At 39.6% G+C, this 14242-nt stretch overlaps 1 protein-coding gene across 8 annotated transcripts in view; it reads right to left on the bottom strand.

Moving 5' to 3' along the window:
* The window catches only part of LOC109855016, a 45508-nt gene that overhangs the window by 3030 nt on the left and 28236 nt on the right, over window positions 1-14242 (bottom strand). For 5 of the 8 annotated variants that reach the window (XM_020428762.1, XM_020428764.1, XM_020428763.1 and 2 more), the window contains 3 exons: window positions 10617-10640; window positions 4711-4804; window positions 291-594 (listed from right to left, as the gene is read on the bottom strand). In XM_020428762.1, coding sequence (XP_020284351.1) covers window positions 291-594; window positions 4711-4804; window positions 10617-10640 — 422 coding nt within the window. The remainder of the gene's footprint in view (window positions 1-290; window positions 595-4710; window positions 4805-10616; window positions 10641-14242) is intronic. The other 3 variants (XM_020428765.1, XM_020428770.1, XM_020428767.1) reach the window with 1 other exon arrangement.

Raw genomic sequence — 14242 nt, 5'->3', positions numbered from 1 at the left:
ACTGAGAGACCACTCTAGAGAGACTGACATATACAACACTACAGAGTTTAATGCCACCGACCTAAGCCAGCAATATTACGCGAAAGAAAGAAACTGAAGAGAAAAGAATTGTTTTTTTCTCTCATTTCAAATAGTTCTTATCACAAATATATATTGCAACATAATAATACTTTATATATATATATATAGACAAGATTATTACTTTTTGTATTTTCCACATATTTAAGCATAATCAATTGATCGGCATGTCGATACAGAAAAATACATCAAAACAAACAGAAGATACCAACCTGATCGTTGTACAACGCATATTGCGCCGACGGCATGTGAGGGGGTGGGTACGGGGGTGGGAATTGCCACGCGAAAGGTTCGACAGGATTAGCGGACGGCGTCGTTGCGGTTGTTATTGCCGTGGCGTAAACGTGTCCGTCGCAAATGTCGGTGGTGGTTGTCGCCGTGGATATCTGTGTGCAACAATCATCGGGATGCGCCGACGTACCGATTGTCACAGGTGACGTTGCCGTCTGCACCACTGGCGCCTCAGGATGCACCGCGGACGCGCTTGAATGGTGATCTTCCCGCTTCCGCAGCTTGCTGCGGACAAGACGAATCGCGATCATAGTCCCGTTGCTGCCGACCATTTTTTCTATACTTCCGGTACAACCTCGCAAGTTTATTAATTCTCTACAACCTCGCAGGATTTTGGAATAAATATTATATCGACACCCGAGTTTTTTTTTATCCTTATAAGCTTGTCAGAGCAATTGTTAACTCTGTTGAGACTCAAGGATGTGTTCGAGAGAGTTTTGAAAGTCAGTTGTGTCGAACAGGGATCGAGTGTTCAAACTGTATCCTCGATCTGAGATCTGTCACAAGTCGGATTTCACCAAGTTAACCGAGAGATTCTGCTCTTCTTCAGTTTTTTTTTGAAGATCCAACGTGGGCACCAGAGAGCTTCCACGGGTTTCGAGAAATTCTGAGGAGCTCGAACGGCGTGTGTTTGGGAATTCCAACTTGGATGTATAATTCGCAAGAATACCAAAGAACCGGAGGAAAAACCAAATGTCACTCTTCTCAGTCTATGTATCTCTTTCTCTCTCTCTCGCGCGCGCTCTTACAGTTATATATGACGGTTGTGCGCGATGACGGTTATCGTTATGAAATCAGCTGTCTCTTTCTTACGGGAGAGACGAACGTTTACACTCTCTCTTGAGCGTGTGATTCCCCGGCTGATTCTTAGGAGTTTTGGGAACGCTCGCGACCTTCTTTCTTCTCTCGGATACTCTCACATTTACGCGTCCTTAGAAAAAAACGAAACGAAGGACTTTTTTTTGAACCTCTCTTTCTCTCTTTTTTGTGTTTAGAGCTTTACGGCACACACCAGCCTTCTTTCTAGGTTACTCTCCATCTCCGTCACTCGACCACCTACTTCCGTCTCGCTTTGTCAATCGTCTTTGCGAGCGCTTCTGATATTTTTTCTTCTCTCTCTGTCTCTCTCTCCTCTCTTCCTCTTTGTCTCTCGACAGTCTCGACCTTCCGTTTCTCTGAACAAGGCAAGGATATCACTATTGCACTTATACACTTGTGCGGATATTCCGCACTGACTAGCTTCGTGAAACTCTTGGTATTCGATTTTTATCAAAGGTAATTCTCTCTTTCTTCTAGAATTCTGCTAATTTGTGCGCGCACGTGGACGCAAACTCGCAAGAACGAAGGCACGGGCGTCGTTTTTCTCCTCACTGCCAAAAGGCCGAAGCCGACCAGCGATCTCCCAAAACTACGTCCGCTCGATCATTGCTCGGAGCCAGCGCGCGTTTGAAGCGTTGTGTGACGCGTGACCGTCTTTTATACCGCGATGTGACGTCACCGTCGTGCACGGCTGCGATTGGCACGCGTCGCATCAAGTGGCCAATCGCCACCGCGGCGAAGTTCAAACGGTACACCGAGAAACGAACCCTACCCCCCTCTCGCCCTCCCCGTTCCGTTCACGTTTTGTCGTCATAGTGTCGCGCCAATCGCGCCGTAAGGCCGACCACAGGCCGGACTTACGCCCTTATGTCACACACAGAGAGAGAACCAGCGCCGTGGCGCGTAACCAATGCGACGCGGTGGCGGCAACGGCGGTTGGCCATGGCCTCTCGTTTCGACGTAACGCAACGGCGCAAAGCCTCGGCTTTTGTGTGTTCGGTAAGTTCTCTCTTTAGGCGAGCGAGCGCGCGCGCGCGCGCGCGATCTATTGTATATTATTGTGATATATTGCTAAATGTATTTAACATTCAATTGCGATCGCGCGCAATTTAAGAGGAATTCACGCGATCTCCTCGCGCAAGAATGAACAAACATCTTATTCTCTCCCTTTTGTTTTTATTGCGCCGTAACATTTCAACCGTCACACACGACGCGCGATTGTTTACTTTTTTGTCAGTCTCTTATATCAAAAACTTCGTGACACATCAAGGCGATTTTTAATGCGCAGTCTGCGGATCCAGATTATATGAACTCTCCGTTGATTGTTTAATTTATTTCATTAAATTAATGCGCACTCTATTCCCTCTCTGATGTAATGAATCGAAACGAAATAAAATAAAGTAAGGTCGAGCGCTGAAGTTTGTCTTCAACTCGACGCGCGCTAATTAAATTAAATTTAATAATGCGAGTAAAGTGCGAAATAACATACACATTTTTCGCACAAATTATACCTCACACGCAAAATGTGTTTTTTAATTGCATCTCATGTTTATAATGAGTTGGAATAAATTGAGAGATAACGAGAGTAAAGTGCATAACTGGTAAATTAATGAAGATTAAATAAGATCAAATTTGTTTTTAGTGTTAAATGTGAATTGGGGAACAAGATTATTTAATTTCAAGGAAGTCAATACTCGAGAGGTGTGTTTTAATCCGAGAGGGTAATTCTTAAAACTCATTTGGAGCGTTGTATCAGATCGCGATAGGAAATAATTTGGAGAGAAACGACTACTATATCTGCGATTATGCAACAGCGACTGTAACGACGATACGTGCTTTTATTACTGTGAAGTAATAAAGGCGCACATACATCACACACAAGGTAAAATTACAAATACACATAAAATTCGTCCGCGATATACATACGTAGCAGCGTTGTGTATATGCTAGCCTCTAACAATAGCAGCGAACTCTTCGTCTCTGAATTGTGCATCTTGTATTGTGTGGCAGGTAAACGCGCTGCTGAACGTTCGTCGCGCGCTTAACTAAAACTAAACTAAAAAACACATTTTGTTGAAGAAAAAAATAACAAAATATAAAAATAAAGATTCCTCACGGTCACTCTCGCGTGTTGGAACAAAAGATCAAATAAAAGTGTCTCTCAGAAAATTATAACAAAAAAGAAAAAAGATTTCTTTTTCCAGCTAAGTGTTATTTTAAGATAATCACTAATAATTATAAAAGACAAAAAAGAGATTTGTTCAAGCCTGTGATAGGTAATCTCTTAGCTCATTGTCAGTCAAACTCTATTTCTGTTACGTGACAGCACTGATAGGAGATTTCGATTCTTGGAGTCACTCGAGATGGTTTTCTTTCATTCGTAGAGGCCGTAGATACGCACGGATACTTGTTAACAGTTATCGGCATGTTTCTCATACAAACATCGATAATACAAGTGAGTCACCGCACGTATTTAACGGAAATACAATATACAATATGTATATATATATATATATATATATATATATATGTATATAAAGGAGCGTAGAACTTTACTGAGAATTGCAAAATGCAAATTTTTCATCGAACAAATCATACTTTGCCGCCGTCTTTAAACACGACAAAAATCGTGTTTGCAAAAGCGCTCCACCGCCGTAGATCATTTCTAGTCACTTCGCTCATTTGTCAACTTCGTAAACAAGGTCGAGCTGTCAACGCAACGTTTGTGCGTTTTGATGTATATAATTTACGCAGAGAGACATAAATTTTTTCAAAACAAGAGATTTCGTCAATTGATAAGATGATAAAAAAGTCTGCTTCTTCTTTGCCGTGAAAAAAAAAAAAAAAAAATATTAATCGTATCCGAAAACGAAGAGATAAAACGTTGTCGCGTTTGCTCTCGGAGACGGGAGAGACAGCGTCTCCGAGATGTCTCGTGATGATTTTCTGAGAAAGACATCCGAAAGGGAAACGCCACAGACGTTGTACCACACACGAGCGCTTCTCTCGCGTCTTTATCTCTATTTCCGTCCGGTTCCACGCGGCAGACGAGACGTGTATGCCGTTTTCAGCCACGCGTCCCGACGCCACGCGACACTTCGGACAAACGGATATATCAGACTTGGACGTTCTCGGATTTCGAGTTCTTATTTTTTTTCATTTTTCCCCCGTTTCACTTTTCGTCGCTCTCTTTCTTGTCTTTATCTTCGTGCGCTTTTTCCATTGTCATCTCTCAGAACGGTTTATTTGTTTTGCATCAAGAGTATTATGTATATTGGTTTTTTTTTTAAGTGCTCATTTTGGACTCGACACGCTGTTTATTATTCGTTCTTTTTTTTTGGTTTTTTTTTTAAATTTATTATACGTGTGTCATTCGACAAGTTTGTTTTTTTTCTCGAATTGGTTTTTTTGCAGCATCATGTTGACGTCTGCTCGCGAGGTTGTACCCCAGTGCACGCTATTATAACACGCTTACGTAATTAATATTAAAAACACGACGAGAGAAATTTTCCAAATACTCACCTGATCGTTACGGCGAGCAGAACGATTACGATGCCCACTACGACCATAGCGATCAGCACGCCGCATATCATGTAGATACTATCGCTGGGTGGATCTGTAACAAAGAAAGTGTTTTTTTGACCTTGTTCCAAACAAAAGTTTCATTTAACCAAACCCGGTTTCAACGTCCCGAATATTTAGAAAGAATTTATGCGCCCGTGTGAGCTTAAGAGTCATATTTAGTGAAAGCACCGGAAAAGATACGTGTAAAACTTAAAAAAAAATAATAATAATCAAGTCAATCCGGGAATTCACAAGCGCAAATATATATTTCACATAAAAAGATATTTTTATTTTATATTTAAAATATTTCAAACGGCACAAACGTCTCCGAGTATATTTGCATTCGAATTCCTGGATATTTGAAAATTGCTTTTCACTTTATGTAAAATAGAGTGTATATAAATAGATCGGATAGATTGAGGCTGATGGGAAAGACTGGTCGGGAAGGACGGTTCCCTGGCCGAAGGCCGAGCTACAATTTTTCATCAGCTCTTCTTCTTGCCGCGAAAGAAGAACCCGTCGTCCTTTCGAGTTCAACGCCACCTTCGGGTCCCGGACTTGTTCCAAGCTAAGGGACTACATGAAAAGGGTATTGCTCTGCGTATCGCCAAGCTCCTCGTCGCTTAATACCGTACAAATGTGATCACATGCAATTCAAACACGTTAACGTAAATTACAGTTATAAAAACAATGACACGTAAATCACATGTCGTTTTAGTTGGAAAAGCGAAGACGTAAATTTCTTCGGCAAGTATAAACACGGGAAGTCCGACGAATATTGTGCGTTGTTTGCGCCGATACTTCGCGGACACCTTGTGCAAATGAAAACACATGTGTGTTTCGTGAATCAGCGTAATATCCTGACCGTCACGGCGGCGCTCTCTACGATCTTCTCAGTCAAGTTTGGAACCTGTCCAGTGGTCCACGTATATCACATTTTGTCGCAAACAACGTACAGGTTGCCGTCAGCTGACGCTGTTGGCACAACACCGCTTTACTTTTTCGGTGTTTTTCGTTCGAAGAAAATCTACCACGTAACATCTTCAGAAAACCTGCCGTTCGTTTGTGACGCAATTGACGTGACGAACACGTTTTGATCGATATCGTAACACAAAACGGAGCTGAATAATTTATTTTAATTAGAGATAATTTGAGAAAAAACATTAAAAAATGTGACACGCGAATGAATGACAAAGAATACGAATGCAAAAACAATTGTTACGTTATTATTCGTACTATCATCATTGCGTAATTAACATGCTTAATTGTACACACGTTGTGTTTTTTAAGGATCATCTATTCGTCAAGAATGCAATAAAGGTTCTGTTTTCTTTTCGCAATTTAAATTTGTTTCTCATTTGTAATTTCTCATCTCGATCTCTCTTGTCAAATAATTAATTCTTTATTAATTCAAATGGTTTACGAAAGTGCTACATATATATATATATATATATATATATTTAGGAAAACAAGAAGGAGAAAGAGAGAAAGGAGAATGTTTCTCGTGAAATGGCGGTGGTGTTGTTATTGGCCGTTCACTTTGCCGTTTCTCGATGTAGGACATGGTCGTCTGTATTGCAGGCGATTTCAAAGATTAAAGACTCTACTCGCACTGAACTAATGTGTCATCAGATTAATGTCATCGTCAACATCCTGACAAATAGATACACACAAATATACCGTATCATTAATAAGTTCGAAGAACGAGAATGTTAATAACTTAAATATAGACAAGTTTTTCCTCACAGACTGGATACTCTTGTGCTCTTCAAACTTTATATCCGCTCGGCTGGATATCATTCAAAGTGCATTGATATTAAATTACAATGATTTTGTGATCGCTTTCCCTTCTTGCACTTCTGTGTTACAGTCCCGGCTCCGATTAGCGTTTGCGGTAACGTAAATCGTGCCACACGCGACGTGACACGAACGGAAGATTCAACTTACGCAATTCAACTGCGTGTTTTTTTCCGCTATTTCTCGCGTCGTCAGGATCAATGATGATGATGATGATGATGATGATGATGATGATGATGATGATGATGATGACGACGACGACGACGCGAGACATTCGCGAAAAGTCACCAAAATGATATTCTCTCTGTCGTCATCGTCATTATTCAATGTGTCCTTCGAACGAATTTTGTGCGCGTCACCGCGTCTCGGAAATTTGCATTGGTAAAATAAGATAAGTTTTACTTAGACCTTGATTGAAGAGAGAACAAAATAACACGCCACAGTTTATACGCGTGATTTTTTTTCTTAAATTAAAACTATGTAAATCTTTTAAGCGTTTCTGCCGAGTCGCTGTCCATATGACGTATATTTCTCTCGATTTCACTACAAGAGTCTATTTATAATCGAGACATTAGATTATCCTGTTAAAAATAACCGTCCTATCACACGGATAAGACGCTTACCGAGCGATAATGTCGCAAATAACTAACACATTGTCGTAACGAGACAGTTCTTTATAAATGGCTTCCACAGACGTCTCTTTCGTCATATTTTCTCTCTCTCTCTCTCTCTCTCTCTCTCTCTCCTCTTTCTCCTTTCTCTCTCTTTTTCTGGTATATGTGTATCAAAACATGTTAATAGTTGCCAAGAAAATGAAGATTCCGCAGATCATCAATTGGAATCCGCTTCGAGAAATGGTCGCGAAGCAAAAAGCAAAAGCGTTGCCGCTCATAAATATATAAAAACTCTCATTTTCGGGCGAGCAAAAATATCTCTTCCGAAATTCTATATACAGAATGTTCTCGAAGAAGATCGAATCAGACCGAAAACTAAAATTGAATTCTAAAAATATATAATAGCGCGCGTATATTGCAAAAGGAGATATGTAAAATTGTTTCCTAGTAGGCGTCGAATGACGCGTCTAAGTGCAATCTATGCACTTTGTCTCTTGATTAATCAATGATCAGGTGGTTTGTGCTGCGCTCGCGACACGTGATTCACATTCGCATCCGTTACAATACGATAACGCTCTGTTCTTTGTGCTTCTCTCTCGCGCGTTTTATCTTTTAATTATTGTTTTTTAACTATCGTATCTCGCACTTTAATCGCGCGCCACTCGTCCGCGCTCTCAACGTCCGGAAGTGAATCGGTAAAATCTCGCGTTTTTTTTCTTTCCGCCTATCTGTTTCGATTGACGGCGCAATCAAGACGCGCAAATCGCCGGAAGACGTTTTCGATGGAACTTTCGGGAGTTCCCAACGTTACGAGGAATTGTTTTCAAATAACGGTGTTTGATGTGCACTCCCCCGGATCGCTTTTGAGGCCACCCAGTCTCTTCCGAGATTATCTATTGCATTTACGTCAGCGCGATTTTCTCGAGAGACGTGTACATACGTAGGCATACGAGTACACAAGTTAGCGATTGACTTGAGAGAAAAAGACGGAGAGAAAGAAAAAAACTACAGTTATATGAGTGATTATTTCTTAAGCTTGCAAAATAATTCCCGCGAATATTCTCCGCGAGTACTTTCCCAACTTTAGACGATCCGATATTTCCTGAAGATTTCCTCAAGAAAAACCCCCCGAGAAATGGTAATTTCGAATTTTGTTTCTTTTGAAAAAAGAAAACTTGAAACAACATCATATATCATTGCGAGAAAATCTTTATTCCTTTGTGAAACGAACAATGAAGTGAAAATTTTTAATCTCCAGAGACAAAAAAAAAAAAACATCCGATGTTTTAGCGTTAAAACGCGGAAACCGCAAATTGAATTTTAGTTCATTCGCGTTTCGCAGCCCGCTTCGTGCGTCACAAGTTTATCGCAGCCACATCGTAAATTTCGCCCCATAATTCAGCACCACGCGCGCGTTATATATCGTTCGCCCAAACGCTTATTGTTGTTTAAACCGATTGTACAATCCGCGAGAACAATATTAACATTCGGGAGAGACGACGCGAGGAATGGATTCGCGGAATCAACTGTCGGCACCCGCACGCGATATAAATCGATGGATAATGCGGGGACGCTCGAAATACGAGAGAGAGACCCTGGCTTTATTTATAAAAATCTGTTAAATAAAGAAATTCGCTGATATATATATATATATATATATATATGCGCGCGCAGTTTCTATTAATAATATGCAATTATTACTATTGACCGATATGTATTACTCATCGAATAAAACGTTTCAATATTGACGCGAGATGACACGTGTGTCAATTTTTATATAAGAGGAAACATATATATGCACAATCGATATTTTCAGCATTTTCTTGAAAACGTGTTTTTCTTCGTCACTTTTAGTTTTGATAACACAACATATCCAATAATAGACTTTGAATCTCCCAAGGCTTCGAATGACGTTAGAGCTATGACGATGCCATAGGATTGTTATTGTGAGTACCATTAATGTTTAAAGGAAATATTAGTTTAAATGATCGTACGAGAGATTTTTTTTTTTTTGTATTTTTGACACAACGAGAAAAATAATTCTGACAGTCTCTTCTCGCGGTTGCTTTTTTCTTCTCTCTCTCCGCGGTTACTTTATGTATTATCATTTTTTTTCACTGTATATTCTCACGAAGCTTCAGCATATTTATCAGCTCTGATAATTCGCTACGTCAGTTACGAATTTGAAAACAGAATATGAATTTTCGCGATAACACACATTCGCTCTGGCTGTGCGAATGTGTGAGTAATCTAATTGTAGTAAGTGCGATCTAAGTGTGAGCTCTGCATGGTGGTAATTTTGCACTCGTCCACGTCATAATAAGTGCATGCGCAAATAAACAGCCATTATTACAACGAGTCTTGTGATTACACACAATTGAAGTTCCGGAGCTGTCATCAAGACGCAGGTGTCTCCCACATGGTGTTTATTTATGTCTTCCTCTTTTCTAATTCCTCTCCGTCGTCGAATCAACAACGTGTGCACAGTAAGTATTATTAAAATTATCGTTTGAGAAACAATAATTTTTGTAGCACACGTGTTTAACTCGTGATTGTCATTTCCGTATAGAAAAAAAATCAAAGGAAGAGAAACGAACAAGTGACATCAGAAAGAGAGAGAGAGAGAGAGAGAGAGAACTCAGTTCCACAATTCGAGCAATTTTTTTATAATGCTAACAACGCGAATATCGAATAATGAGTATCTGTCAAACAATGAATATTGAATAACGAATAATGCAAGTAACGAGCATATCGAATGATGCAAATAATTCCGTCTCCTCGTATTCCTCGAGTAAAGGCAAAAAAAAAAAAAAAAAAAATGACAGATATTCGGATATTTAGGGATTTGCTCAAATGAGAATTAGAACGATGTGTGTCCCCGCTAAAAGCGCAATTGGACACCGCTGGGATCTATTTTTGTGTCGCTTTCGTTCGATAACGATTCGCACCGTGACCTTTCCGACCGCGAATTGTCGTTGTCTGACCTTTACCGCGACCTAGATCCCCCCCGATCGAGAGGCGCCGATCAATGTACCGATCTCACTCTGTGTATTCTCTTTGTGTGTGTCTCTCTATTCTTCTATACGACACTTTTTATTAGCTCACGAGAGTGCGTAACACAATATGCAAATATTATTAGTACGTCAACATAACAGCGTGTTACAACACATCAATTTCTCGAACGTCAATTAAAAAAAAAAAAAAAAAAAAAAATCAAGAAATATCCAGAAAAAGCAAAAACATCAAACTGCAATCGGTTTACGTTGCCGTTTGTTGTTTCCTCTTTCTGTCATTATGTAGAATACACTAATCTGTTTAACATGCATTGTCGTGTAAATACAATGGAAGGATATTAATGATACGTTGATTGATTTGTGTTAAATGATTTGTGTTAGTGAAAGAGAATAATTTTACGCTCATGCAATGCATGCAACAAAACGAGGATGGACTCACCGAGATGCGACAAGGAATACGGATCTGAAACAGCAAAACAGAAACAGACACGATTAAACCTCAGACTGATTTAAATAGCCGCATGTGTGTATCTGTAGACGGTCAGCTCAATTGACACACCTTCTATCAAACGAAAACAAATAAGAGATTCGCAACATTCACATTCGCAGCCAGAAACAACACAGGCTTCAATTTTCTCGAAATTCGAAAAAAGTGTTAGTTCGTTATATGGCTAAAAAAAAAAAGTGTTATTTCATTACATTAAATTATATACGCATATGCACAAATAAATATTATAACACACACATACAATATTATACAATATTACACAATATTTTGTTATGTTTACATTTAGTTATAAACGCAAAAACTTCAAGGACGCCCTTCGCGAATTTGGAATCTTTTCAGAGAACGTTTTCCCACTGGAAATATTAAAATGTTAACGATTACAAAAAAAAAAAAAACAAAAAAAAAAAAATAGAAGTTGTATATTGAAAGTACTTGTGTCTCACGAATTATATTCCAAGTTTCTTGTATAAGACGTTGCATTTGCATTTAAGCGCTGCTTAATTAACGAGAGGATTTAATTAACAGGATATGCGCGCGATTATTATTACAATAGATATATTGGACGAAAAAAAAAAAAAAAAACGAATCTTTTTGCGATCGAGCGCAATTATTATAATTAGCGGGAATCTCTTCGGCGCCGTGCAATTTCGTCGAAGCGATTGTTTCCCTCTTCTCTCGCACAATTTACTCTTTGTCGTGGATTATTATAGTACCCGCCGTGGTCTGCGTCTCAAGGCCCGCCGCGACTGAATCTATCGGCGAAACGTTAGATGTGAAGCGGCGGGGGAAGATGTATTTATAGATTAAGCTTCGCGTCGTCCGCGTCTTTCTCGGAGAGAAAAGTGTAATAAAAATATAGAAACAAAACCCCCCGTTTGATTGATCGATGCTCTCTCTTCTCAAGTTTACTCGCTCCGTGCTCTCTCCCGTAACGTCATTCTTGAACAAATATTTTCCACGCGGACGATAATCGATTGTCGATCAAACTTGCGAGTTATAATAAAAACAAAAACAAATTAGAGAGTTGCACAACCCCGCACACGCACGTGCGCACAAATTATGTAATTACGAGTGAGTTATTTTGTAACACACTTGAACATTTTCTTATCCACGCACATGACAGGTGTCATTCCTCGAAATCTTTCGAGTGTGCTAATTAATTTAATATACAGTCGATATTACCGTTTCCCCAAAAGTTTTTTGATCGACGTCTCAGGTGATGTTCGTCTGAGGCTGATGACAATCTCTCGTGATCTAACAAAGCGAAATTGGTTTAGCGACACACACGTGTGTCTCTCGTCAACAACATGTTTGTGTTTTGATTCCGACATCGTTGAAATGAAACAAAAACATACGTACATATGCCTGATGAGAGATAAAACTATCGTTAAATATTATCGTGCCGCATAATCGCAATTCGACAACATTTCCGAGAGCTTTTTATCTGTGATATCGCGTGTTCCGACGCTTTTATAGAGTGTCGTTTTAGGCAAGGCAATTTTTGTACACACTCGGATATTCTAAATTTATCCCCATCGTTTATATGTTTAATCTTCAATCTCTTTCGCTTGCGAAAATCTCCTACTTCGCCAAACTCTTCGCCCGAGTTCTCGCCCGTTTTTTAACCCGAAAGTTGAAATTTTCGGGAAAAATGCGCAAAAAAATAAGTCAACTGATTTCAAAGTTTTCTACGCGCGTCTTTTGCCGCGCGTTGTGTTAAATTCAGAGAGTGCGAAATTTAATGTTTCTCGGAAACACAAACTAAGCGAAGAACCTTAGAAACAGAAATCGTGTGGGACTTATGGGAGAGGATGGAAGAAGAGGAGGATGGAAGTGTTCGTGAGATGTGCGTCACGAGAACGCTCTCGCGTCGTTCTAAAAAGCCATGGGTTGCCACCCTAAATGTGTGACTATTTTCGAGCCGTGGCCTGGCAAAGCGCGGCGAAGTTTATATCCGAATGCGAGGGGCGAAAAGCGGTATTATATATTTTCGGCTGCACGCGACTCCGATTTAATCCCCGAGTTTCTTTTTTCTCTCTCTTTCTCTCTCACTTTTTCTTTCTCTCTCTCTCTCTCGATCCGAAGAGAAAATCTCGGAAAACGGAAAATATCGGTTACATTTTATCGAGCTTTGCTCGACTTTATGACGTTGTAAGCAAACAACATTATTGCGCTGCCTAACTTCGTTCCCGGTTTCGAGGCGCGGATGTTTGTTTATCAAAAAACGATTTAGCAACGACACACAAAACAAGAAATAACGGGTCAACGTGTCTATATCGCGTACATATCGAGATTAGCTTCCGAAGCTGATAAACAACTTTGCTGCGCTAGAAAATATTGTTCTTCGCTTTTTTGTCATCTTCCGCACGATATTAAGTATCCGCTACGGACAAATTAAAGTCAATTGCGTTGTACGCAATCGGCGATTATCCAATGATAATCAGCGCGGCCATTCATTACGACCGGGCGGTCGTGAAATTACAACTTGAGGAGAAGAGAAGATCGAAAATGTATTTTTTTTTAACAACAAAAATGCGCGATTGTTGCGAGAATTCGCGCGGTTGTTTGTAATCAAAAACTGACATAAAAAATAACATTACGATCGCGATATCACCGGTAAGCTACAACCTTAGATAACGCTAATAAGAGAGGTATCAAATTCGCGTGTACACAGATAAATAAGATAAGTTACCGAGAAACACAAAGTTTAATCCAATAAGGCACGATTCTTGTTTGTACCGCGTCGATTGTTTTTTTTTTTTTTTTTTTTTTTTTTNTCGCGAATGCCACATTTATTCATGCAAACAGGTAAGACTTCCACATAATCGATTCAATCGTGTATAAATAAATGTTTGTCGCAAATAACTTATATAAGTTATTTAATCTGCGCAAATATTTGTCTCACTTTAAAAAAAAAAAAAAAAAAAAAACAATAATTTGTAGTAAAAAATGTGCGTTTTATCACACAATAATTGTAAATAATATGCAAACATAACTAAACAAAACCAAAAAGCCGTCAGTTTAGCGAGTGATGGTTGTAGTATTTTTTCCAAATTTAAATAATTTACATTTTACAAATGGCGAATAAACATTTTGATCATTTATTTTGATCTTCATCACAGCAATAAATTCTAAAATATACAACATGCAAACAAGTGTTTGCGCTTGTTCTCTGTGTATTTCCCAACATGACGAAACAACAAGGATTTTCATCTTTTTGTTTCGGGGAACAGCCAATCCTTTCTCCTATTTCCTCTCGTTGGAAACTCACAGATCCTTAGAAGTGTCGACGAGGAATGAACGTGGCACGAAATCACGTTTCCCACTGACGTAACGGCGTGATCGCTCGACCGAACGTTTCATTCTCCATAATTAAACGGTAGGCAAGGTAGAAGTTATCGATGGCGGCGCATTAAAGGTTTCGCGAACAATTCCTGCAATGCTTTTGCAACTTCTTATCGCGCCCCCCCGCGCACACGCTTCGGTTGGGAAATCGCGGAATTGTTTTGATTTTGTAAACCACCGCAGAGAGTTTGTCACGCGCAACGCAAATATAT

This window comes from Pseudomyrmex gracilis, unplaced genomic scaffold (assembly GCF_002006095.1).
Source record: "Pseudomyrmex gracilis isolate BER0280 unplaced genomic scaffold, ASM200609v1 scaffold_78, whole genome shotgun sequence".
Classification (NCBI taxonomy): domain Eukaryota; kingdom Metazoa; phylum Arthropoda; class Insecta; order Hymenoptera; family Formicidae; genus Pseudomyrmex; species Pseudomyrmex gracilis.
The sequence above is the reverse complement of the archived record's forward strand: the minus strand, read 5'-3'. Positions and strand labels throughout refer to the sequence as shown.